The 24,087-nt window shown below is 41.5% G+C and overlaps 2 protein-coding genes across 5 annotated transcripts in view; both read left to right on the forward strand.

Moving 5' to 3' along the window:
• ndrg2 (NDRG family member 2) overlaps window positions 1–7,673 on the forward strand; it is a 30,102-nt gene extending 22,429 nt beyond the window's left edge. Inside the window, exons 7-17 of the mRNA XM_086165638.1 lie at window positions 1,320–1,382; window positions 1,471–1,531; window positions 1,608–1,694; window positions 2,789–2,845; window positions 2,920–3,023; window positions 3,105–3,143; window positions 4,049–4,100; window positions 4,185–4,232; window positions 4,428–4,463; window positions 4,673–4,724; window positions 7,361–7,673. Coding sequence (XP_086021764.1) covers window positions 1,320–1,382; window positions 1,471–1,531; window positions 1,608–1,694; window positions 2,789–2,845; window positions 2,920–3,023; window positions 3,105–3,143; window positions 4,049–4,100; window positions 4,185–4,232; window positions 4,428–4,463; window positions 4,673–4,724; window positions 7,361–7,524 — 763 coding nt within the window. The 3' untranslated portion in view covers window positions 7,525–7,673. The remainder of the gene's footprint in view (window positions 1–1,319; window positions 1,383–1,470; window positions 1,532–1,607; window positions 1,695–2,788; window positions 2,846–2,919; window positions 3,024–3,104; window positions 3,144–4,048; window positions 4,101–4,184; window positions 4,233–4,427; window positions 4,464–4,672; window positions 4,725–7,360) is intronic.
• Window positions 7,674–13,383: 5,710 nt separating this feature from the next.
• On the forward strand, window positions 13,384–24,017 carry LOC147223393 (uncharacterized). Of its 4 annotated transcripts, none has more exons than XM_086165811.1 (24): window positions 13,384–13,523; window positions 13,630–13,677; window positions 14,253–14,315; window positions 14,412–14,450; window positions 14,538–15,017; window positions 15,102–15,278; window positions 16,083–16,145; window positions 16,270–16,329; window positions 16,402–16,437; window positions 16,502–16,564; window positions 16,635–16,682; window positions 16,749–16,808; window positions 17,884–17,943; window positions 18,018–18,116; window positions 18,193–18,237; window positions 19,164–19,223; window positions 19,302–19,481; window positions 19,563–19,814; window positions 20,390–20,464; window positions 21,260–21,328; window positions 21,402–21,441; window positions 21,515–21,572; window positions 22,542–22,887; window positions 22,982–24,017. In XM_086165811.1, the coding sequence occupies exons 1-24, from the start codon at window positions 13,503–13,505 to the stop codon at window positions 23,384–23,386; spliced, it is 2,847 nt and encodes a 948-aa protein (XP_086021937.1). In that variant the 5' UTR covers window positions 13,384–13,502; the 3' UTR covers window positions 23,387–24,017. The 4 variants fall into 4 exon arrangements, with proteins under 4 accessions (XP_086021937.1, XP_086021938.1, XP_086021939.1 ...); XM_086165812.1 differs by having other exon boundaries at window positions 19,176–19,223; XM_086165813.1 differs by having other exon boundaries at window positions 13,630–13,665.
• The last annotated feature ends 70 nt before the right edge of the window (window positions 24,018–24,087 follow it).

The raw sequence follows: 24,087 nt of genomic DNA on the forward strand, positions 1-24,087 counted from the left end.
CTTCCTATAAGAAATAAACTCGCCTACGTTCGGCTTAAAAGTTTTCGTCTCTGAGGCGCTTTCAGGAAAAGAGGGAAAAAAAAAGCCCTTATTTTTTTGAATTTTTTTTTTTTTTTTTTTTTGCCCGTCGTCTCCTTGTCGCCATGACGACCCTCCTGGGAAAACATGTTCACGCAGCTTTCCGTCATTTGTATGCGATGGAGGCTCATAAATAGTTATGATGTTATTTTTATTTTATTTTTATTCTTTTTTTTTTGCTTTTATGCTGTGTACAAACAAAATATGTTTTGCATTTTTTTTAAATCAATGAACAACTGCAGAGAAAACAAAATGACCGTAAATTCCATAAAACAAAACTGTTTCTGCAAACCCACTCGCATTTATGATAATTCTTCAAAAGAAATTCTTCAAAATATTTTTTAAAATAATAATAACAATCATAACAACAATAATAATAATAACAATAAGGAATATCAATACATATATCAATGAATATAAATAGAAACAATACTAAAAAGAAATTGTAATCTAAAATAATAATAATGAATATGTAAATAAATACATATCTAAATAATAATAAATAACAACAGTAATAAAAAATGAATAATCTAATAATAATTATAATAATAATAATAATGATAGTAATGAATATATACATAAATAAATACATATATATTAACAATAATAGTAATAAATAACAATCAAAAATAAATAATATCTAAAAAAATAACCATAATGATGAATATGTTGATAAATAACTACATATATAAATAATCATAATAATAAACAAAAATAATAAGAAACATGTAAAGTAATAATAATAATAAATACAAATAAATAAACAAACACGTATATAAATAATAGTAAATAACAACAATAATAAAAAAACATGTAAAATAATAGCAATGAATATACATAAATAATTAAATACATATAATAATAATAATAATAATAATAGTAATAATGCCACAGGAGGTCTTTCCTACCTGAGGCTATCAGACTTTTTAATTCCTCTTCCCTCAGCCGCAGGGAATCTTCAATCTTTGTAGTTACTGCTAACAGCTAAGACAATTTATATTTCATTATATTTCTTATTCTTCCTCCTTTCCACTATTATCTATTACTGTTATGTTTTTTACTTGAAACTCTGGCACAACAATTTCCTTCGGGATTAATAAAGTTGTTCTCATCTCATCTCATCATCTCATAATAAATAACAACAATAATAAAAAAATAATAGTAATCTAAAATGATAGCAATATCAAGATTAAAAAAAAAAAATCAATAAAGTATTCAGATTCTGATATTGTTTCCCGTAGTTACCAGTACCCGTCCATGGAGACCATCGCCGAGATGATCCCATCCGTGCTGCAGTTCTTCAAGTGAGTGGACCTGGATCTGGCCGGGGTTCATCGTTTCAAAGAAAACCGGCTAAAATGCCGTTTTGAATTTTTTTTTTCCCCCCGTCAGCTTCCGCACGGTGATCGGCGTCGGGGTCGGAGCCGGCGCCTACATCCTGTCCAGGTTCACGGTGGGTTTCGAACCCGTCGCTCTTCTTCTCGCTTCTTCTCAGCCTCGCAGTTTGAATCCTGTTTTTCTCCGTCCAGCTCGCCAACCCGGACTCGGTGGAAGGTTTGGTCCTGGTCAACATCGACACCAACGCCCGGGGCTGGATCGACTGGGCCGCTCAGAAGGTGGGACTTTCAACACCTTCACGCCTGGATCCGGGCATTTTTAACATGTATTTTCAATCAATCTTGAATTTAGAAACTCCTAATATTTTCCTTTTGTTTAATTTTGTACGGATGGTGATGTGCAAAACAATGATGTGTGAATGAGTGAGTGTCAGAGTTGTGTTGTGCAGTCTGAAATTTAATGAAATACGATAAAATACACTATTTTTTGCCCAAACATTGCTTGAAACACAGTTGATGATTTTTTTTAATTTTTTTATTTTCTTGGCGACCGCTTCCTGCCCGGCATGACCTTTAAAAACATCTTGTTAGCGTTAGCTTTGCTGCTGTTGACTATTGGACTATTGAGCGCACCTGAGTATAAGCCGCACCGCCTAAAATTAACAAAATAAATAAATGCGCACATACATAAGCCGCATTTTTAACATGAGACAATTACACAGAAACCTTTTTTTTTTTTTTACTTTTAATTAAATACACAAATATGTAGCGGAAATGTTATTGCTTCCTTTACCTGTTTGTAATATTGTCTGTCTGTAACTTATTGCTGCCTCCTGGCCAGGACTCCCTTGTAAAAGAGGTTTTTAATCTCAACGGGACTTTTTTCCTGGTTAAATAAAGGTTAAATAAAAATTTTAAAAAAATAAATAAAAAATTTTCCGAACTGTAACACGGCTGATTAATAATAAATAAGACCAGAAAAAATCCATTCGTACATTTATTTTCATTCCTCGCTTTGTCCTCCTCCAGCTGATCACTATCTTTGTTTTCCTCCTGCGTACAAAAAAATGTTAAAATCATCTTCCTCGCTGCCGGAATCGAACGGCTTCAGAATTTTAATGCAAATTTTTAATGCGACGAGGCTAAAAAAAAAATCCATAAACTAGCCGCATTGTTGTTTTAGCTGCAAAGTTCAAAGCCTGAGAAAAAAGTAGCTTATAGTCTGGAAATTACGGTATACACGTACTAAAAAATAATAATAATTAGACGCAATTAAGCTGCTTAAACTTCCTCCAACATCTGAGCAGCTTTCAGGATTCTGACGTCCTTTAAGTTCGTAAGGAAGGTCCTGAACTTTTCCCTTCCGTCTCCAGCTCAGTTCAGTGACCTCCTCGCTCACAGAGCAGATCCTCTCCCACCTCTTCAGCCAGGTACACACACACACACACACACACACACACACACACACACACACACACCCTGACTGGGGTCTTCGGTGTCCCAGGAGGAGCTGTCGTCCAGCACAGACCTGGTCCAGTCGCACAGAGATCGCCTCTCCAAGGCGCCCAACTTGGTCAACGTGGAGCTCCTCTGGAAGACGTACAACAGGTAGAAACACACACACACACACACACACACACACACCAAACAGTTGTTCACACACACCTTTTTTTGTCCCCCCCTCCGCAGCCGCAGAGACTTGAACATCGACCGCAACAGCACCTTCAAGTAAGCTACTCCGACAGCAGAATCGGACAAATAAAAAACATCGGGATATTTCACCGAAACGTGGGAAACGATTTCCAGAATCGCAAAAACGTTCGGAATTTGGTTGCGGTCGTTCTTGGAACCCAACATTTACGGTTCGACCCCCTTCCCCAAGAGTCGGACACACTCAGAGAGCCATTTCGGATGGTCACTGGGATTTGTAGTTTTTCCCAAGCGTCTAATTTGTAGTTTTTTTGTTGAAAATATTTTGAAATTTAAGAAGAACTAACACGGCATATAACGGTTTTTTTTTTTTTTTTTTTGGCCTTTTTGCTCTGAATAAACAAAATATGTGTTTGTTTTTTTTTTTTAGATCAAAAAAAAAAAAGTTACATTTCTTCATGCAACAAAACATTTTAAACTCTGGAAAAAAAACGTGAAATTGTTCGCTACGTCCGAATTTCACGGTAATTTCATGGAGGCTAAATGTTTTGCTAGCATGAAGCTTGTTAGCCCCCAAAACCTACGGCCTTTCGCTCAGACTCAGTTTTCAGAAGCAGTTTTGTGGAAATCTTCTCGTCACGGCGACTTCGTAACTCGCTTTCGGAGCTTTTTCACTGGTCTGTTTACGCCGATGAAGAAATCAGTTTGGTTCTTATCTTGAAGTAAAGGGTTTACATTGGATTTGGATGTAAAAGTTAATCCAGACACAATCATTGTATTATCTTGAGCTCATCTTTTTGACTTTCTTCGGACCTCCACTCCTATTTTGGCCTTTGTCAGAAATTACGGTACTCGAATTGTCCGATAAACTCATTTTCAAGACTGTTTTCGCTCGTGGATCTCATTTCTGGACCCGTGAACGATCGGTTTCATAGCGGTCGAACGCCACCGGCTTACCTTTCACCTCCGGTCCTCCTCCTCAGGTGTCCCGTCATGCTGGTGGTCGGAGACCAAGCGCCCTACGAGGACGCCGCCGTAAGTCCAGAGAATATTATCTTTCGACGCCGCGTCGGAGTTTGCTAGCTCCAAATTGCCTGCATTTCCCCTTCTGGCCACTAGGTGGAGTGCAACAGCAAGCTGGACCCGACCACCACCTCCTTCCTGAAGGTGACGTATCCCGTTCGGAAGTTTTTGTTTTAACTCGTAAAATAAAAAATAAAAAAATAAAAAATAGAAAAAAACAGTGCGGAGAAATCTCGGTTGGTCGGACAAATGATTGAATTTATTTTATTTTCAACGACACTCGGGACCTTTTAAAATAAAGTTTGTGCTGAAACTCTTATTTACTTCCTGTCTCTGCAGATGGCTGATGCCGGCGGGCTCCCTCAGCTGACGCAGGTGAAAAACAACATCACACACACACACACACGAACACACACACACACACACACACACACACTCTCACACTGTGAAGAGCACAATGTTATGTCCTCATGTTTTTACTTCACATTTCTTGCTAAAATAGATTGGCTAAGTGTGTAAACTGACCTTTTGTTTGTGTGTGTGTGTTTGTGTGTGTGTGTGTGTGTGTGTGTGTGTGTTTGCAGCCTGCCAAACTGACGGAGGCGTTCAAGTATTTCATCCAGGGCATGGGCTACAGTAAGTAGACCTCAGCAAATCCCAGAGGAAGTGGCGAATGGTTTTGTTTTGGAGGGTAGCCTGCGTCCCTGACAAGTAGAAAACAATCGAATTAGCGATTTTAATGTGTAAAAGGAGGCCTAAAATTGGCATTTCTACCAGGAGTTGAGTCATGAACTCCCAGCAGCCAATCAGAGTTGAGTATTTCACCCAGAATCCTCCAAACAGGAAGTTGGGGAAGGATACCGGAGCCCCTTAGGGGACATCGGCGGGGTTGAAATGTCAAAAAAATAAATATTTATATATATTATTACAAGATTGAGATCTTGTAATGTGAAGTGGGGAAAAAAAGAATTTTTAATAAAATAAATTTAGTTTAATAAGTCCTTAAAATAATTATTATGATTTTTTTTTTTATTTTATTCCCCCCCCTCTGATTTTTCTGTCCCTTTCCAAAAATAAGATAGTTCGCATTTGATGAGATTATCTCAGTTTTGTTCATGAAACTTCATAAAAAATGTAATAATCAATTATTAAATTGAAAAATAAATAAAAAATATCAAAATGAATAAAAAATCATTTGCAAGAAAAAAAATTTGTTAAATAATTCCTTAATATTATTATTATGATTTTTTTTATTTCTCCGCTTTTTTTTTTTCCTTTACCTTTTCCAAAAATAAAATAGTTGATGTTGATTTTTTTTTTTTTTCTTACGCTCTGTGCTAGCAGCTCTACAGTTAGCATTAAATGAGATTATCTCAGTTTTGTTTATTAAACTTAATAAAAAATGTAATAATAAATTATTAAATTGAAAAATAAATAGAAAATATTATGTAATAAAATACATTTAGTTAAAATTATTAAAATTATTATTATGATTTTTTTATTTCCCCCCTCTTTTTTTTCTGTGTTATAAAAAAAATAAGATGGTTGATATTAATTCATGTATTTTTTCTTGCGATCTATGCTCGAAGCTCTCAGATTAACATTTGATGAGATTATCTCAGTTTTGTTTATGTAACTTAATAAAAAAATGTAATCATAAATTATTAAAAATAATTGAAGAGATCATCTCAGTTTTATTAAAGTTAATAAAAAATGTAATAGTAAATTATTAAATGAAAAGTTAATAAAAATAATTAATATGAATAAAAAGTAATTTGTAATAAAATAAATTTGGTTTAATAATTCCTTAAAATGATAATTATGATTTTTATTAATTTCCCCCCTCTTTTTTCCTGTACTTTTACAAAAATAAGATGGCTGATGGTTTTATTAAACTTAATAAAAAAATAATAAATTATTAAATTGAAAAATAAATAAAAAATATTAAAATGAGTAAAAAAGAATTTGTAATAAAAAAATTTAGTTAAATAATTCCTTAAAATTTTTATTATGATTTTTTTTTATTTCACCCCTCTTTTTTTTTGGAACTTTTTCCAAAATAAGATGGTTGATGCTAATTCATTTATTTTTTCTTGCGCTCTATGCTAGCAGCTCTACGGTTAGCGTTTGATGAGATCATCTCAGTTTTGTTTATTAAACTTAATAAAAAATGTAATAATAAATTATTAAATTGAAAAATAAATAGAAAATATTATGTAAAAAAATACATTTAGTTAAAATTATTAAAATTATTATTAGGATTTTTTTTATTTCCCCCCTCTTTTTTTCCTGTGTCTTTACAAAAATAAGATGGTTGATGTTAATTTATGTATTTTTTCTTGCAATCTTTGCTAGCAGCTCTATGGTTAGCGTTTGATGAGATTATCTCAGTTTTGGTAATGAAACTTTAAAAAAAATAATAAATTATTAAATTGAAAAATAAATAAAAAATATTAAAATGAGTAAAAAAGAATTTGTAATAAAATAAATTTAGTTAAATAATTCCTTAAAATTTTTATCATGATTTTTTCTCCCCCTCTATTTTTCCTGTACTTTTACAAAAATAAGATGCTTGATGTTAATTTATTCATTTTTTCTTGCGCTCTATTCTTGTAGCTCTATGGTAAGCGTTGGATGAGATTATCTCAATTTTTTTAATTTCACTTAGTACAAAATGTAATAATAAATTATTAAATTGAAAAATAAATAAAAAATATTAAAATAAATTAACTGTAATTTGTAATACAATAAATATAGCTAAACAATTCCTTAAAATTATTATTCTTGCTTTTACTTTTTTATTTCCCCCCCCCCACTCCCCTCTTGTATCTTTTACAAAAACAAGACGGTTGCTATTAATTTCTTTATGATTTCTTAATTTCTCATCTTCAATGAGATATTGCACGTTTTTGTTTGCTTTAACTTAAAAACAAACAAAAATGTGCAATATCTCATTTCTGTGCAATATTCAGAAACTGTGCAATATCTCATCTCATAACAGCTACACTACAACGTTCCCTTCTATCATACTATTGTGCACTCCTTACCTCACTGCTTACTAAGACACTTTATAGTTTCACTGAGACACTTAATAGTTTATAGTTTATTTTTATATCTAATTCTGCCTTTCTTTTATTATTCATTACTGTTATATTTTCTGTAACTCTGGCACTGCAATTTCCTTCAGGATTAATAAAGTTGTTCTTATTCTTATTATTCTTATTCTTTATTTTTAAATTTTTTTTTGCATTCCCCCTCTCTTCTCCCTGCAGTGGCGTCCTCGTGCATGACCCGCCTGTCCCGCTCGCGCACCACCTCCCTCTCGTCCTCCTACTCCATGGACGGCTCGCGCTCGCGCTCGCGCACCCTCTCTCAGGGCTCGCAGGGCGGCCAGATGCCGCCGAGCCCGTCCCAAACCATGGAAGTGTCTTGCTGAAGAGGAACGAGAGAGCGAAAGCGAAGAAGAAGAAGAAGGCGAAGGGAACGGTGAAAGCGTGTCAACGTTAGATGAATGGGATTTGTTTTCGTTTTTCTTTGGGGTCGTTTTGTTTTGTTCGTTTGTTTTTTTTTTTTTTTTTTGTTGTTGTCACTAAAACCAGTCCCGCCGTTCTGGCGGCGGGAAGGAGGAGGCCGGAGAGAAGAAGGCTCTTCCCCACGTTCGGTCGGAACGGACGGGAAGAGCGAGAAAAAAAGCTTTAGAAGGCAAGAAGAGATTAGTTATTAAAAGCAAAAGAGGGAGAGGTGGTCGATAGGCTCCGCCCCCTACCCTCATCGGCCAATAGAGGCCCAGATGTGGCTCGTAGAGGCCGCGGATTATTAACCATGAAGATTAACATCTCTTTACTACGCAACCAGTCTGAATAGAGTTTAAAAGATAATATTGTTATTATTATTATAGCAGAGGTTCCTATAACGATTTGTGTCTACGACTTTTAAAGCTTCTTTTAACCTTTTTTTTAGCGTATTTGTTTCCCGCTTCAGGAAAAAAAAGGGAGGGGAGAGGCGAAGAGCTGCCGATTGGTCGATGCGTCGCGCAGCAAACCAATGAGCGTTTTGATTGCTTTTTTTTTTCCCCGATGTCGCCGGGCAGATTTTTGTCTTCCAATCCCTCCTAACTACCCCTGCTTTCAGTATTCTGTGTTGCCATTGGTCCACCTTGGCGGGCTGGAAGACGTCATCCGAGAAGTGCTTGTGTTTTTTTTTTAGCTTTAGCGAGCTAAACGTCCTACGGAGACAGAGCGCCGTAAGCCGCGGGAGGTAACATTCGCCGCCGCGCCGTAAAAGCACAGAAATGGCTAATCCAAAATGGACACCCTGTTTCATATCATATATTCAAAAGTAACGCTGAAGAAAAAAGACTTTCCAAAAGACACGTTAAACACTAAAACACTCCTGCTGAGTCACATCTCGAGTCAAGCTAGTGTTCTGCGTGCTAGCGTCATTAGCAGCTTAGGTGTGAGTTAGTTGTAGCCGCGTGTTTGGCAAGCCACTGTTTGTACCTCCGCGTTCGGTTAGCTGCATGTTAGCAAGCAAGCGTAGTTAGCTAGAACACTTCGCTTCAAGTTAGCTAGCTACTGTAGTTAGTTCAGTTGGTTTTAGTTAATATAGCATGGCATTTATTAGCAGTTGTGTTTAGCACTTAGCTTTGGTCGTCGTTAGCTTCGGGCTACCGCGCTTCTGCAGTGGCTTCTAGTTTTTTGTCAGCTGTGTGTTAGCATGCTACCGTAGTTAGCGCAGACGCTTGCAGGCCCAATAAAGTCACCGCAGCTTCACCGTGTTTTTCGCATTTCACTTCCACCTGCGGGTCCACGCAAAGAGGCGTCGCGCAAACCATTTTAGACGATGCTACAAGACGCCGGTCAGGCGTTAGCATCTTTGCTAACGGCGACGGTGAAGTATCTTCCCCTGGACTCCAGCCGCCGAGCTTCTCCGTGCACTCTGTCTCCGTAGCGAAACACTCGTCGCACATCAACTAGTGCTTCCAACGTCGCTAGCGTTTTCACGCTGAGATGATAACGGCCACCAGGGGGCGCTCTAGCGTGGACACGCTAGAGTTTTAGAGGGGATCACTGTGTTTACCTCGCCGTGCACGGACGCCGTTCAACCAACACGGCGATCACACTTGAGTTTGGGGTCAGAGGAAGCTGTGTCTGTGTGTGTGTGTGTGTGTGTGTGTGTGTGTGTGTGTGTGTGTGTGTGTGTGTGTGTGTGTGTGTGTATGAGAAAGCGCTATTCATTAAGCACAATTATTGCAGCACGGAGGGAGGAAAGGCCAACTTGATAAAAAAAAATGTAAATAATCTGTTTTGAGACCAACTCCAACCCCCTGTGACTTTGCAAGTACAATTTTGCCAGCCATGTCACTGCCAACACACACACACACACACACACACACACACACACACACACACACACACACAGTGGAAACTGTCACAGTTACTACTTACAGTTGATGATCAATTACTTAAATGGGTTTTATTTCCTGCCACTACTATCTTTTTAAGCACTTTTACGAAGTACCTACTTATCCTTTTTATGTGTAAAGCTATAGCCCAACCAAATAGTTCTCACTCAGTTTGTCATTGTGTTGTTTGTTTATTTAAAGGTTAAATATCTTAAGTATTTTCCTCTTAGTGTGTCCTGGACCAGAGGTCAGCAACCTTTCAAATAGCCATTTGGACACCAGGAGCCACACGACCCTTTCGAAATTTAAAATGAATTAATACGGCATGTAACTTAACTTTTTTTTTAATTATTTTTTTTGCAATGTATAAACAAAATATGTGTTGCAATTTTTTCTTATTTTAAAATAAAAAAATTATAATATAATTTTTTTAAAACTCAAGTGTTTCCGCATGCAACAAAACAATTCGAACTGCGAAAAAAAGACCTCAGGTTGAAAGTTACTTTTAAGCAAAATGCTCAATGTCTATTTGAGTCCTTCTTGCATTTATGAGAAAAAAAAAAGAAAAAAAAATGACGCTTTTAAATTATCCACAGGTTGCAAACCAAAAATGCCGTCCTCTCTGTGTGCTGTCATCCTTTTAATGGCGCTTGCAGAAAAAGCGGCTATAATATTTTAACACGTTTTATTTCGATGTTACAAGATTGCCATAATCTTCAAATTTAAAATTATAGTATTATTTATAATAGATGATAAAAAAATATAATATGTTATTGATCATATATCAATGTAATATTATGCATATTAAATTAATTTTAAATTTAAAATGAAATTTTAAAAATGAACCAACTAAAATTTTAATTTAATACTCATCAATCAGGGAGCCGCTTCAGACGGGTCAAAGAGCCACAGCTTGCCGACCCCTGGGTTAGCAGAATGCTAAATACTGCCCATCCTCAATTGTTTATTGTTCCAGTCCTTAAAAAGTTTATCCCAATTAAATATCCATTTATTTTTCCTTGAATTCCTTTGGATTGTAAACATAACAGTTTTCAGTCAACTAATAGCAGTGAGTGAATAAATGAGCAAGTAAACTTTGAGTACAAGCAGCCATTAGTACTGCAATGGCCTCAACAGTAAGTAGTAACTGGAGATACAGTAGTAAGATAAGACAAGATAAGGGAATACTTTATTGATCCCCATAGGGAAAATTTGTTTGTCACAACAGCACAACAATATCGATAAATGTAAATAGAAGAAACAATTATTAGGACAAAGACAATAACAGGGATAGGGACTGATAACAATGACAACAAGAATAAAAATAGATTAGTAAACAGCAGCAGCAATCCAGATATTGCAGTACCCGTTGCAGTACCGTCAATCGCCTCTAGGTGGCGCTGCTGCGGAGATTTGTCAAAAAGGTGTAAATGTCACCGGCCTGCTGCAGCCACCAAGCATTGTTACTGCCAAACCACCTCCTCTGTTGAAAACAAAAAATAAAAGGGGGTGGGGTTTATTTCTCGTAAATCTGAATCTAGAAGTCGCTGAGTCACTGCCCTCCGTCAGCGAGCCGCCGGGCCGTCCGTCCGCCGTCAGACGCGTTCGCCGTGACGGGATGTTACTGTGCCATTTGTGTTTACACTTCTTTTTCAATTTTTTGGGGAAAAATCACGAGGTTGCCCGGTGGGAACTTGGCAATAAAAACGGCGGGAAACCAGAATGTAGAGGTCGGAGCCCCGATTGCGGAGCGGGAGGAGGATTCTTCCTTCACCTATCTTTTTTTCTCCCCCCCCCTTCTCTTCTTTTTTGAATTTTTTTCGGTTTTTTTTGAATCTCTCTCCATCACCGATGTGAAGTGTTAGTTGGAACGTCCCGGCCATGCCCGCGCGTGCGTTAGTTCAATCCTGTGGTCGTCCATGTGTAACTTTTTTAGCATTTAGCGCCGATAAGGGAGAGTAATATAATTAACATTTAAAAAAAAAAAAAGAATAAATACAATCAAATTTACCTGTGTGGCTGATTTCTCTGTGTAACACAACCGACATCCTTCAATATTAATAAAAGCTTAAGAGAAACACCTTCCGCTCGTTTTGTCTCTCAATGATTTTGTGCCTTTTCATGAAAAAAACTGCATTTAAAATAAGAATTTACGCACAAATAACACACTTTTTGGATTTTCAGCCTCAGAGTTGATGTCATGAGCAATCACCGCCACCAGATGGCGCTATTTTTAACTTTATTTTAATTTTTATTTCCAAAATCGAGGTTGGCACCAAGGTGTTGATTTAAAATCATAGACGTAATAATAAAACGTTTCCTCTACCAGTTTTGAAAATACAGAACCAGGATGAATTGATGGAAAATAGAAAATAATCCTCCATGCATTTCTTAATATTTCAGTTTTATTATATTAATATAACAATTCCTCCGGGCCTCTGCAGTAAAGAGTTGATTGATCTCCTCTCCAAAGCAATTCTGCTCCTCAACTAGTTGCAAAGGCTGCAGGAGCTGCAACCGTCAGAAGCTCCCAACCAAGAACTTATGATCATAATAAAATTAATAATAATAATAATAATTATGATAATAATCGGTCAGTTGCTCCCCTCAGGGATCAAACCCTCCATCTTACTATCTTCTGCATCCTCTTTTCTCAAACCTACTAGCTTCCTGTCCTCTTTCCCCCCATCCATAAATCTCTGTGGTCCTCTAGACCTTCTGCCTGGCAGCTCCAACCTCAACCTATCTCAAAATGATCATCACAACAATAAGAATAATGTCATGTAATAATAATAATATGTGCAATTCAAAGGGACTTTAAACGAGGTGCCTATTTATGCTGGGATATTCTGAGATTTTTATCCAAATGCAGTGGATTTTTTTCTTCACTTGTTGACACGTTAACACCGGCCCGGGAAGCCGAGCGGGGACAACCGGTCCGATGGCATTTAGGAAGTTTTTAAAGGTTCAGGAACATCACGGGTGAAGCTGGCGTTAATGCAGTTGTGACACAACCGGAAGTGCCCGAGTTGCCCTTCAAAATAAATGTTTTTTTTTGTGTCCGGTTAAAGAAGTCTTGACAGTTTGCTGTAAAACATACGAGGGGAAACTTCTCTTTGTGCGTGCATGTGTGTGTGTGTGTGTGTGTGTGTTTTTATATAATCAATCGTTAGATCAATTTCCCACTAGACAGAGTATTGGAAAGTCTGTTTTTCTGTTATGATAATAACAATGGTAATGATAAATAATAACAATAAAAATACATTCCATTTAAAGCACCTTCGTCTGCGCTCAAGGACAAGGTACAGATATATAAATGCACAAGAAAATCAGATTTAAAAGAAAAAATGGAAACAATGGAAGTGACAAAGTGGTAAAATGATAATAATAATAATAATAATGAAATAAACAACAATAATAATAAGAAGAAGAAGAAGAAGAAGAAAAGCAATAATAATGGTGACAATGAAGACCAGCTTGATTGAATTGCATTTTATTCAGATCTTTGAATTTAAATACAAATACTTTCCTATGAATGTCATAAAACACTTGGTGAAAATATGACAAAAATAATAGTAGACGCACAAACCAACATTGTCACATTTTATAATACATTTGCCCTTGAATTATGCAGCTTCTAAATAATTACAAGCAACGGAAAACGCTCACAGAATGATAGTCTCAAGCAGTAATACACAAGTATTCCCAATGTTGATTCTTCAAATGAATACTTAGTTTGACATGACCAGTTTGTGTTTTTGTCACTTAAACGCTGAATAAAAGCCTTCAGATGCCATTATTTTGAAAATCCCAACTTCCGGTGTGTTTCCGCGCACCTGCATCAGGTGAGACTTAATGAATCGGACCGGCGCACTTTCAATCTCAGAAACGCGGGCCTTTGAGAGGAAGGTGACTTGTCTCTCTGCCCCCTTTTTTTAGTCTAAATTTTAGAAAAAGCGCCGAACCGAGACTTTAAAACAGCCGGGACGCTCCGAGACGATTTGCGGACGATGAGAGGGGACGCGGGTGCGGTGAGTCCCGGCGGGAAAGCCAAAGGAAACGGATCTGCGTTAAAATCGTGTTTTTCTAATGGGAGTTCTGTATGGGGGTTCATCCGAACCGCGTCTGTCCCCGCAGGAGTCCGAGGCGGAGGCCGCGGATCCCGGATCTTTGGTGAGACGCCCCGTGAGTACCTACACATATACTCGGAGGACTTTTACTGCACATGAAAGTACAAGTATTTCCCCAGATTTGCTTAATATTTGCCGTCATTCTTAATGGTTCACTCCGTTTTGTTTTTCGGCGTGATGCATCATTTATATTATAAAAGTACTTCCTCAGAACCTGCAGGTACTTCTACAAGTACTTTTACCCTTTCCTTTGGAATATTGCGCTTCTCTGGAAGTAACGAGATGCAGTACTTTTATAAGTACTATGACTCAGCATAAATTAACCCCTGCGACTGCTTCCACTTTTAATATTCCAGGTTTTATTTAATGGGTAAAACTTCTTAACCGCAGTACTGGGAATACTGCAGTACTGGTAGTACTTCTTCTACAGCAGTAGTACTCCACGTGTGTCCGAGATCACCTGCGAGGTGTTCGACTCATCGCCCAGCTATTATTACACAATGTAACATGACAATGTTGTTTCTAGTCATCACCTATTGTTGTTGTTTTTGATCCTAATAATTTTTTATGATAATTGAACACAATAAATAGAGAAAATAGAGATTATGTTTCCTTTCCCTGTCCGTCTAGTGCCTGGAGGAGCTGCAGAGCGTCCTGAGGGAAGTTTCTGGAAGCCCTTTCCATCAGCAGCAGGTGGGCGGGGTCACATGGTCACATGGTCACAAGGTCACATGGTCACAAAGTCACATGGTCAAACTAGCGACTATTTTTCCTCCATCTTTCCCTCAGATCCTCCCCGTCGCCGCTCCGGGACCCATTGAGTCATCGGTGAACTACACACACACACACACACACACACACACACACACACACACACACACGACTGGTGTTTGACCCTGGTGTGTGTCTGTCCAGTCCAGCCCGACTTTCGCAATGGAGGGTGTAGAGGTCGCGGCCCTGAATGATGTCATCGCCCCCCTGCCGGCGCCGCGGCGCCCCAAAGTGACGCCGGCGCCGGACCTTGTTGCTCCCCCCTCCCTCACAGAGGAGGGGGCGGAGCCTTGTCGCCCCGGAAACCCCTTCCGCCCGGCGCCGCCGCCGAGATACGATCTGTTCGGGCCCGTCTCGACCGGACCCGGGGTCACGCCGCGGCCGCTCGCCGCAGAGAGGCGGAGCCTATCGATGGAAACCCCGGATCTGTTTTCGACTCCGCCCACAAACGACCTCTTCACGCCGTCCCCGAATGTCGTTTCCACGCCGGACCTTTTCAAGGCGGCGCCGTCGGACGGCGTCCCCCGGCAGGTGGTGCTGACGACCCCCGGGGGGACCGAGAGCGGGATCCTCCATCCGACCCCCGCCGGCCCAGGCCACGCCTCCGACGACGACCCGCCCGCCGTACGTACGAACCGCCGAATGATTGCGACGGCGCTACTTCCCGACGGCGGGGCCGAGACGCCTCTTTCGCTGTGAAACCCTCAGGCGTCGACCTTCAGGCGTCCGCCGAGGCCGCTGCCCCGGGTGAGGCGGAACCGGAAGGGGTCGCCCGCCGCGCCGCCGCCGCCGACGGAACCGCAACCCGTGCTGACGGACGCTCCCAACAAACCCACGCCGAAGCCGCTCCCCAGACCAGTGCTGAAGCCCAAACCAAAAACCCCGGTACGGATTATCTGTTACCGATGTTACCACCATGTTAGGACGTGTCCTAGCTTTTCTACCATGTTGCTACATGTTACTCCCATGTTATAGCTGTAATAACAGTTATAACAAGCTAGTACTTGTTACTACCGTACAGTACATGTTACAACGTGCTATGACCATGTTGCTACTCTGTAGTTACATGTTCCAACATGATATAACTATGTTGCTACCCTGTTGCTACATGTTACAACATGCTATAACCATGTTGCTTCCTTTTGCTACCATGCTACAACATGATATAACCCTGTTGCTACCCTGTTGCTACATGTTACAACATGATATAACCATGTTGCTTCCTTTTGTTACCATGCTACAACATGCTATAACCCTGTTGCTACCATGTTACAACATGCTTTAACCATGTTGCTACACTGTTGCTACATGTTACAACATGCTATAACCATGTTGCTACCCTGTTACAACATGCTATAACCATGTTGCTACATATTACAACATGCTATAACCATGTTGCTACACTGTTGCTACATGTTACAACATGCTACAACCATGTTGCTACCATATTGCTACATATTACAACAAGCTACAACCATGTTGCTACCCTGTTGCTACCATGTTACAACATGCTATAACCATGTTATAATGTACTATGTTGTAACCTGCTATAACATGGTATTACTGTGTTAGAACCATGTTGTAACATGCTGCTACCCTCTAAATACCACGTTACTACCTATTCTTAAAAACCATGTGTAAATGTTGAGGTAAATTTAGCTTTCTTTTTGTGTGTGTCTGTAATCGTAGGATCCCAAAAAGTTGGAGCCCGAGAACTTTGCCGTCTTCGAGGACATCCTGCTCATCGGAGAGGTGCGCAACTCAATTTCTTTTTTTTGTTTTTTTAATCCAATTTTTTATTTTCCATAACCCCTCCACCTCCAACAGTATGCAGATAATCTACCTTTTTAATTTTTTTTTCTAATCTCCCACTCAGGAGTGCTGCGTGGATGACTGGCCCGACGACAGCCCGGAGCTCGACCCCGGATTCAGACCCGTAAGGGACCGTCCCTCGCGCCCAGAGCCTCTCGTCTTGACCCTAACCCCCGATCTTTGTTTTCCCTTCCAGTCTGGAAAGCTGAGATTACGGCGGGAGTCCATGAAGGTGAGGGTTTAATCCCCCCGCACTGGCTCCGCCCACCCGCCAACTCTCGCCGTTTCGTTTTCAGGTGAAGGAGGAGTCGGACAGATGGAGCGGCGACGACCAGGACGACGCGGGAAGCGGAGGGAAGGTACGGAACACCGGCTCGCCGTTTGTCCGCAACTTCAACTTTACCACTTCCGGTTCATGTTCCCCGGCAGAGGAAGGACAGGAAGTTCCAGATGTCTTTCCTGTCCAGAGGCTCGAAGGTGAGCGGCGACTCGGGAAATGCGCGCCTTCTTTTGAACGTGCGGTTAAGTTTTGCGTTTTTCCAGGACAAATTTCTGGAGCAGCAGCGGAGCCGGACGGCGTCCATCTCCAGCAAGTCATCGAAGGTAACCCGTGGGGGCGGAGCCAGATTTTAAAATTAAAAAGTTAAAAAATAAATAAAATAAAAGGAAGTTTAAAAGGAGGGAGGCTAAGATACGCTAGTTCTAATCAAGACTCAAGAGGTTTTACTGTCATGGTGTGAGCAAAACGAAGTTTTGTAGGGACTCCCTGCTTGAGGTTTGCAGAAGAATGGGCACATTTTGAAATAGATTAAAACAGATACAAATAGGTGTACATAAAGTACAGGTTTAGTGCAAATAATATTTACATATGTCATATAATAGAACCTCGGCTTGCGAACCAAATCAATGTTTCCCGTTGCAATCCATGTAAACCCCATTGATCCGTACTCCAGACCCGAAAAACAGACTGCGCTCTTCTGAGACCTTTATATGGACTTATTTGTGGTAAAAATACAGAAAGAAATGAAAGATAACTTTAATTATTGCTGTATTTCTAGTGTTCTTTCTCTTCCTGTCAGCACTTGTACTCTGCGTTTCCTTCAGTAAATCCATAAAAGTAAAGCCTTCTTGCTAATGCTAACACCATCTCCAGCTAGCTGTCTTTCATTACCCAAGCTAACAATCAGTTTTCTACTTCTTCTAAGACATGAGACCTTTGCTTTACTAACATTGTCGCCCCTTTAGCCCAGTCAGCTTTCTTTAGCGCATCCTTGTTCTACAAATGGTTAGCTTAGCCATGTCGTAGTGCTTGACATGATCTATAACGTAAGATCTCACGTTTAGCGATAATGTTCTTCTTCAGGTGGAGTGTAATTGTTAACCTCTTCTTAACGCCATTAGTAGTAGCACTTTTAACCTTTTTGGGAGCCACAATGAGGGTTAGCTTAGTGAAAAAAAGTGTTATAACAGGGGAACGCAGTGATGTAAACAACAGGTAGTAGCACGCGCGGCTGCCGCTAAGCTACAATGCTATGACCCGGTAAGCCTGCGAGTTTGTTTGTTTGAAGGTCGATTTGTTTGTGATTAGTTTGTAAGCCGACGTTCTACTGAATGTATGACTTAATTATAGATTATATAAGTATGTTTATGTCGTGTTTGGATGCCGTTCCCTCCGCAGGACGTTTTCCCAGAAGGCTCGGAGAACGAAGATGGTGATCAGAGCGGGACGGAGGGAAAAGTACGTTTTTTTTTTTTTTTTTTAAATTAATAATATGTCATTCAGACGCCGAAGTTGACGTCCCTCGTCTGCAGAGAACTCCGCTGAAGGCCAGGGTCAGCTGGCTGCTCCGGCGCGGGTCGTCCAGCGTCTCGGCGTCGGCGGGGGAACGCGGCGGACGGCCGAGGTCAAAGGTGAGGTCGCCGGGGAAACCGTTGCCGGATAGACGTCGGCTCGGCGTCAGGCTCAATCTCTGCTCTGCCTCGTCAGGAGGAGGAGGAGCCCAGGAGTCACACCCTGCCGAGGGCTGCCAGAGTAATAGCAACACACACACACACACACACACACCTTTGTTTTGTTTTTGCTTTTATTCTTTCAAAACTTAAACGCAGAGGAGGCAAACAGGTACTACGTGGGAAGAGTCCTGCATGCAGCTGCAGTACTACATATATACACATATATATATGTGTGTGTGTGTGTGTGTGTATGTATATGTGTATTTTTGTCTATATGTATATGTGCATATACATGTGTGCTTTTGTGTACATATGTATACGTGTGTGTCTGTGTATACATATATGTGTGTGTGTGTAAATGTATATATATGTATGTATATGTGTGTCTGTGTATATATGTATGCCCTGGTATTAGTGAAAAAATTAGTATTAGTATATTAGTATATTATATTATATTATTATATTATTATATTAGTATATACATGTGTGGTTTTTGTGTACATATGTGTGTGTGTGTGTATACATATATATGCATGTGTGTGTGTAAATGTATGTATATGTGCTTTTCTGTGTATGTGTGTGTGTGTGTGTGTTTGTGTATATATGAATGTGTGTGTGTCTGTCTTCCACATCCATCCACACACACATTACATGATCATCAAGTGTATTTATACACATGTGATCGATTAAAATGTGGATATTTTACATAATGAGAGGAATGAAGCAACCCCCCCTCCACACACACACACACACACACACACCAGTGCAAAATTAGCTCTGTAATAAGTGAATACCCCCACACACAAACACACACCCTCCGTTTTGTTTTTTGTTTCGTTCCCTCCCTCGAGTCGCCGTGACGACAGTCATACCTGAAACCTGCTCGCTGGGTGTTTTGCAACATGTTTGCATTGGTGTGTGTGTGTATGTATGTATGTATGTATGTGTGTGTGTGCACGTGGAAATGACAAAATGAGCATCTTATTTTTTAAATTCCCTTTGTTGGTCGCCCTTCAGGCCGTCACTGCATCCCCCGACTGCTACGGTGCAGACGACTGCAAACCCGTGAGCACCTCTGTATTTTCTTTTCTCTTTTTTTTTTAACTCCTCCACCTCTTTTCAACTCCTCCTCTTCCTCCGTAGAAGAAGGCGATGAAGACCAGGACGAAGCCCGCGGGTCTCCGGAGCTTCGGGACAGCCGGACGCCACCGCCGTCCTCCCGGCTGGATGACTCCGCCCCCTTTGGAGGAGGTGCAGTACCCTTACGGGCCACCGGGGGGCGCTGCCGCGTTCGCAGAGGATGAGGACGAAGAGCTGAAGCCGGTCAGCAGCTCACCGTCCGGATCTTCTCCCACCTGAAGCGTCACTTCACGTCGCACTAACTGAACGTCGGTCTCCGTCCAGAGAGGCCCCGCCCCCTTACCCAGGAAAATGAAGATGGCGGCGGCCGAGGCATCGGGAGCGAGCTGTCAGGCGGCGGCGTGCTGCGGCGTAGGTGACGAATACCAGGGCTCGGCCTGCGGGTCGGACCTTCAGGCCTGCCAGGAGATGATTGACAGCGAGGGGGAGGAGTCCGATGACGCCGAGTCCTGCGGCCACGACTCCGAGGAGAAGAAGAAGTCGCGGGTCAAAGGCTTCAAGAAAAACCGGGTGAAGGTGAGCCTCTGTGGAGCTTCTCCTTCTTGGTCCAGGTTCTACAGCCTGGGTTCTCGCCATTTTCCTGCTTGCATTCACTCCAGGTTCTTCTTGTTCTACCGAGGCGCTGGGTTTTCTCCTGGTTCTCCATCTTCTCTTGGCAGGGTTCCTTCCATGTTCTCCAGCTACCTGCTTTCTTTCCAGGTTCTCCATCTTCCTGGGTTCTCTCCTTGTCCTACCAAGGCTCTCTCCAGAGTTCTACATCTTCCCGGGTTCTGTTCATGTTCTCCTTCTCCCTGGGATCTCCGTCTTCCTCCTTGGGTCCAAAAACAGTCCTCCGGTCCACTGAAGACCAACTGCTCTTTTGTGTGAATGAGAAGGTGAACCTTTGGATCTCCACATGATTGACAGCTGAGGTATCCAGGTTAAGCCCCGCCCCTTTGCGCAAGATAAACAGTCCATTCAGGGATCGAACCGACAGACATTCGGCCTCACCTCCTCCCTCCTCTAGCTTTCTTCTCAACGTCCTGCCAGCATGTTATAACTATTATTATGATTATTACATCATGTCTTTGTTGGCCTTTTTCTCATTTCAGAGGAAAGCTCAGGGAGGAGGAGCCGAGGAACCCCCCGGGGCCACGTCCAGCGACTACATGTCCGAGGCGGCGGAGGTTCGTCCGATCTTTCGTCGTCGTGTAAACTTCTTCATCCCTGGCGCTGGAACTGGTTCAAGCCATCCCGACGATGATCTTTTCCAGCAAGTCCGACCTGATAGATAACCCACTTTTTTTTAGACTCCGCCTCCTCTCGGTGCTTTTCCTTCCTCGGTGCAGCCGGACGATTCCCACGCCGTCCAGCAGGGGGCGCTGTCTGGGGTCGCGTTCGGTTTCGTCGGGTACGGACCCGCGTGCCGACATTTCTCAAATCCAGTCCCGTGAACACACCGCGAGGCGTTCCATGTCCTGAAACACGAACGCCGTGAATCATCAAACCCCCCCCGGCGGCCATCTTGGATGTTGACGCGTTCGTGGCGACTGTTGCCAGGTCGGGAAATCGGAGCGCCGGAATTTCAAAAGCGTCACCGTTACTTCCGATTACCAACCCCTTCAAATTAAACGCGCTTCCTGACTCTTAACAGAGCGTTTATCAATGACGGTCAAGATATCGATCAGTAATATTGGAATATTGATTAATTCAATTGGAATATTGTTAAAATAGCAGGAGGCAATTCTCATCTTTCACCCGCTGGTCCAGTTCTTCTTGCCGCCTCTCCAGGCGCTCATTCCTTTGCCGTGCAAGTCGACCGGCCCGGCAGCATTGCAGACATTCTGTGACGCACAACAACAACAACACACACACACACACTCACGGGTGATGGATTCTGCACAAAGGACCCCGAGATAAAACACAGCAAGAGGGGCTGTTGACGAACGACGTGTAACCGAGGCTTCTCATCCAACATCCAGGCGGAGTGGGCGGCGGCGCAAACGGATCGGCGCGCCGCGGCGGGACTGGAGGACGGCGACGACGATGGGGTCAGTTTCTCGCCGGACTTTTAATCCAGAGTGTTTGCGGGCTTCGTCGTGAACCTTGTCTTTCCTCTTGCAGGACACCGACAGCCTGATGGAGTGGTGGCACACCGTGGAGCGTGAGTTCCACAAATTGTTTTTCTGGAATCCAGCGGTCCCGTTTGTCTGACCCGTGGTGCCGCTGCCTTTCAGAATGGGACGAGGTGCCGCCGGACGAAGAGGACAAGCTGATGCAGGAGGACGAGTCCAAGTAATTTGTTTAATTTTGTTAAATTCACTTTTATTAAAGTGAGACTTACACCTTCCAGGCAGAATCTGGGAGCTACTAAACCCCAAGTCGCACCCCAAGGCCCACGCAGACAGAATTTATGTGATTTGCTGACACCTAGTGGTGACTTTGCAGAATGCACCCAGAGACATTTCATTCATTTCTGATTTATTTTTATGCTACTAAAAAAAAAAATATCTTGTTGCATTCATTAAAATCAATGAGCTCCGACAAAGAATATAATTATTTTTGCATATTTTTCAAAACAAAGAAGACGGCAGGTTGAAGGGTACTTTTAAATAAAATACTTGTACTATTTGTGAAGTTATTAATGGAAGAAATGTATATATTTTTTTTTTTTCAAACTCTTATATAATTGACTTTGTAATATAATTTGAGCGATAACAGCATGAAAAATTGTAATGTTCAAAGATCATGATATTCAAATTTAGATTTACATTTTAAAAAAAGTTAAATGCATTTTAGATTAAATACTATTTCAAATTTATTTTCCAAAAGAATGATCTAACCTTGGGAATAATATAAAAACACTTTTGATTAAATATTCATTTAAATGTATTAAAATAAAATGGAATGAAATTACTTTCCAAAAAAACACCTAGGGAATTATATTAAAAAGAATAAAATAAAATCATTTTAGAAATATAATTTGGTCAAACTGAAATTGAATATTAATTTATTTTCCAAAAAATGCTCTAATGGGAGGAATTATATCCAAAAAATTAAAATACAATCAATTATAATTACATCAATAAATAAATATGTTAAAAATTAAATAAAACCACACTACTTGGGGAATTATATATTAAAATAATAATTTAAGATTAAATACTTGTTTAAATTAAAGTTAATTTTTTTTGTTGCTGTTTTTCAAAAAAAGATGCTCTAGCCTGTGGGAAATCTTCTAACACAACACTCCTCCCCTTGTAGGTCCTTCACCATCTTGGCAGACAAGGTGCACCGCGGCCTTCGCGTCTTCAACAAGGTGTTCACCGAGCGCGCCGAGCTCCTGTGGCAGTACATCATGCGGCTTCACGCCCTCGCCGACAACATCAGCGAGTTCCACCACAAAGCCAAGATCGCCGGCAGGACCGGCAACACCACCACGGCGGTGGGCGGCGTGGCGGCCATCGCCGGCCTGGCCATAGCGCCCTTCACCTTCGGGATCTCCCTCATCGTCACGGCGGTGGGCGTCGGCGTGGCGGCGGCGGGCGGGATCACCACGGCCTCCGCCACCATCTCGGACAACGTCAACAACAAGCAGGACATGAAAAAGGTTCCTCGAGAAGGGAAAAAAAAAGTGGAACAACAGCGCCCCCTTGTGGTTGGTGTCTGAATTGCACCTCCCGGTTTTTGTCGTCCCTCTCCAGGTGGAGGTGGTGCTGCAGGACTACGAGGAGCACCTTCTGGTCATCAACAAGGTCCTCCACTTCATCAACCAGGGGCTTCTCAAGCTCCGCGGCCACCCCTTCCTCCGCTCGGGAACCCAGCACTACTCCCACGACTGGGAGGTGCGGCGGGCGGTGCAGATGATCAGCCTGGTGGACTCGTCCGTGATGCGAGCGACGGAGATCGGCGACGCCACCCTGGCGTCCGTCCGGAGGCTCTTCACCGGGATGGACAGGTTCTTCGTCCGGGGAGGGCGGGAGCTGAAGAAGGAGTGCAAGAAGGAGCTGGTGGGGCAGATAAAGGAGGTGGCCAACGTGCTCAACGACGGCATCGTGGAGCTCAACGCCATCCGGGAGGAGCTGCAGGACGCCACCGGAGAGTTCTGAGGTGTTTCTCGCTGGTGGCCACTCGGAGCTGCGAGGCCTGAAGCTCAGCTGAAGCTTCCTCAGTCCATCCGGGGAATGACGCCGAACATTTGCAGAACGACGAACATCTAAAGACGGTGAAATCCAGGTGGCCGGAGTCGACCCTTTTTGAACGAGTCCTCCTCGCCGTGGCCTCCACGGAGTCCTTCCTGCATGTCCAAGTGTCCCGATGCTGCTCCTTGTGGTTCCCTGCCCTCTTTATTTTATTTTGATTTTTTTTCCCCCCATCAAACCATTCGCAAAGCTTACAAATACATAATGAACAGGGTCTCCATATGCCAAAATAAAAGCATATTTCTGTATAAATCAATGAATCACAAACTTCACTGTTGTAAGCATGCACTGTAAATCTGACTTAATTTCAATTTAATTTTACTTATTGCAATTATTTTAATTTGAAACCCGTTACAGGGTAACAGGATAAAAGAAATATTTCAAGAGAAAAATAAATTAAGTTTATCTTTTGCTTATTGAATGGAGCCCATTCTTGGTAAATAATCCTGAAATTAAGTATCATGTAAATTAAAATTTGGCCGAACCAAAATCAACCTAATAAAAAGAAATAAAATCGTTTATTGTGTAAAAAGAAAAAGTGTTTATTTTTTGTGTATGTGAGAGAGCTATAGCAGTTGGGAGAAGTTTTTCCATCATTGTTGCCTGAC

The sequence above is a fragment of the Fistularia commersonii genome, chromosome 19 (genome assembly GCF_037954325.1).
Source record: "Fistularia commersonii isolate RoL2024-O1a breed Wild chromosome 19, RoL_Fcom_v1.0, whole genome shotgun sequence".
Lineage (NCBI taxonomy): Eukaryota > Metazoa > Chordata > Actinopteri > Syngnathiformes > Fistulariidae > Fistularia > Fistularia commersonii.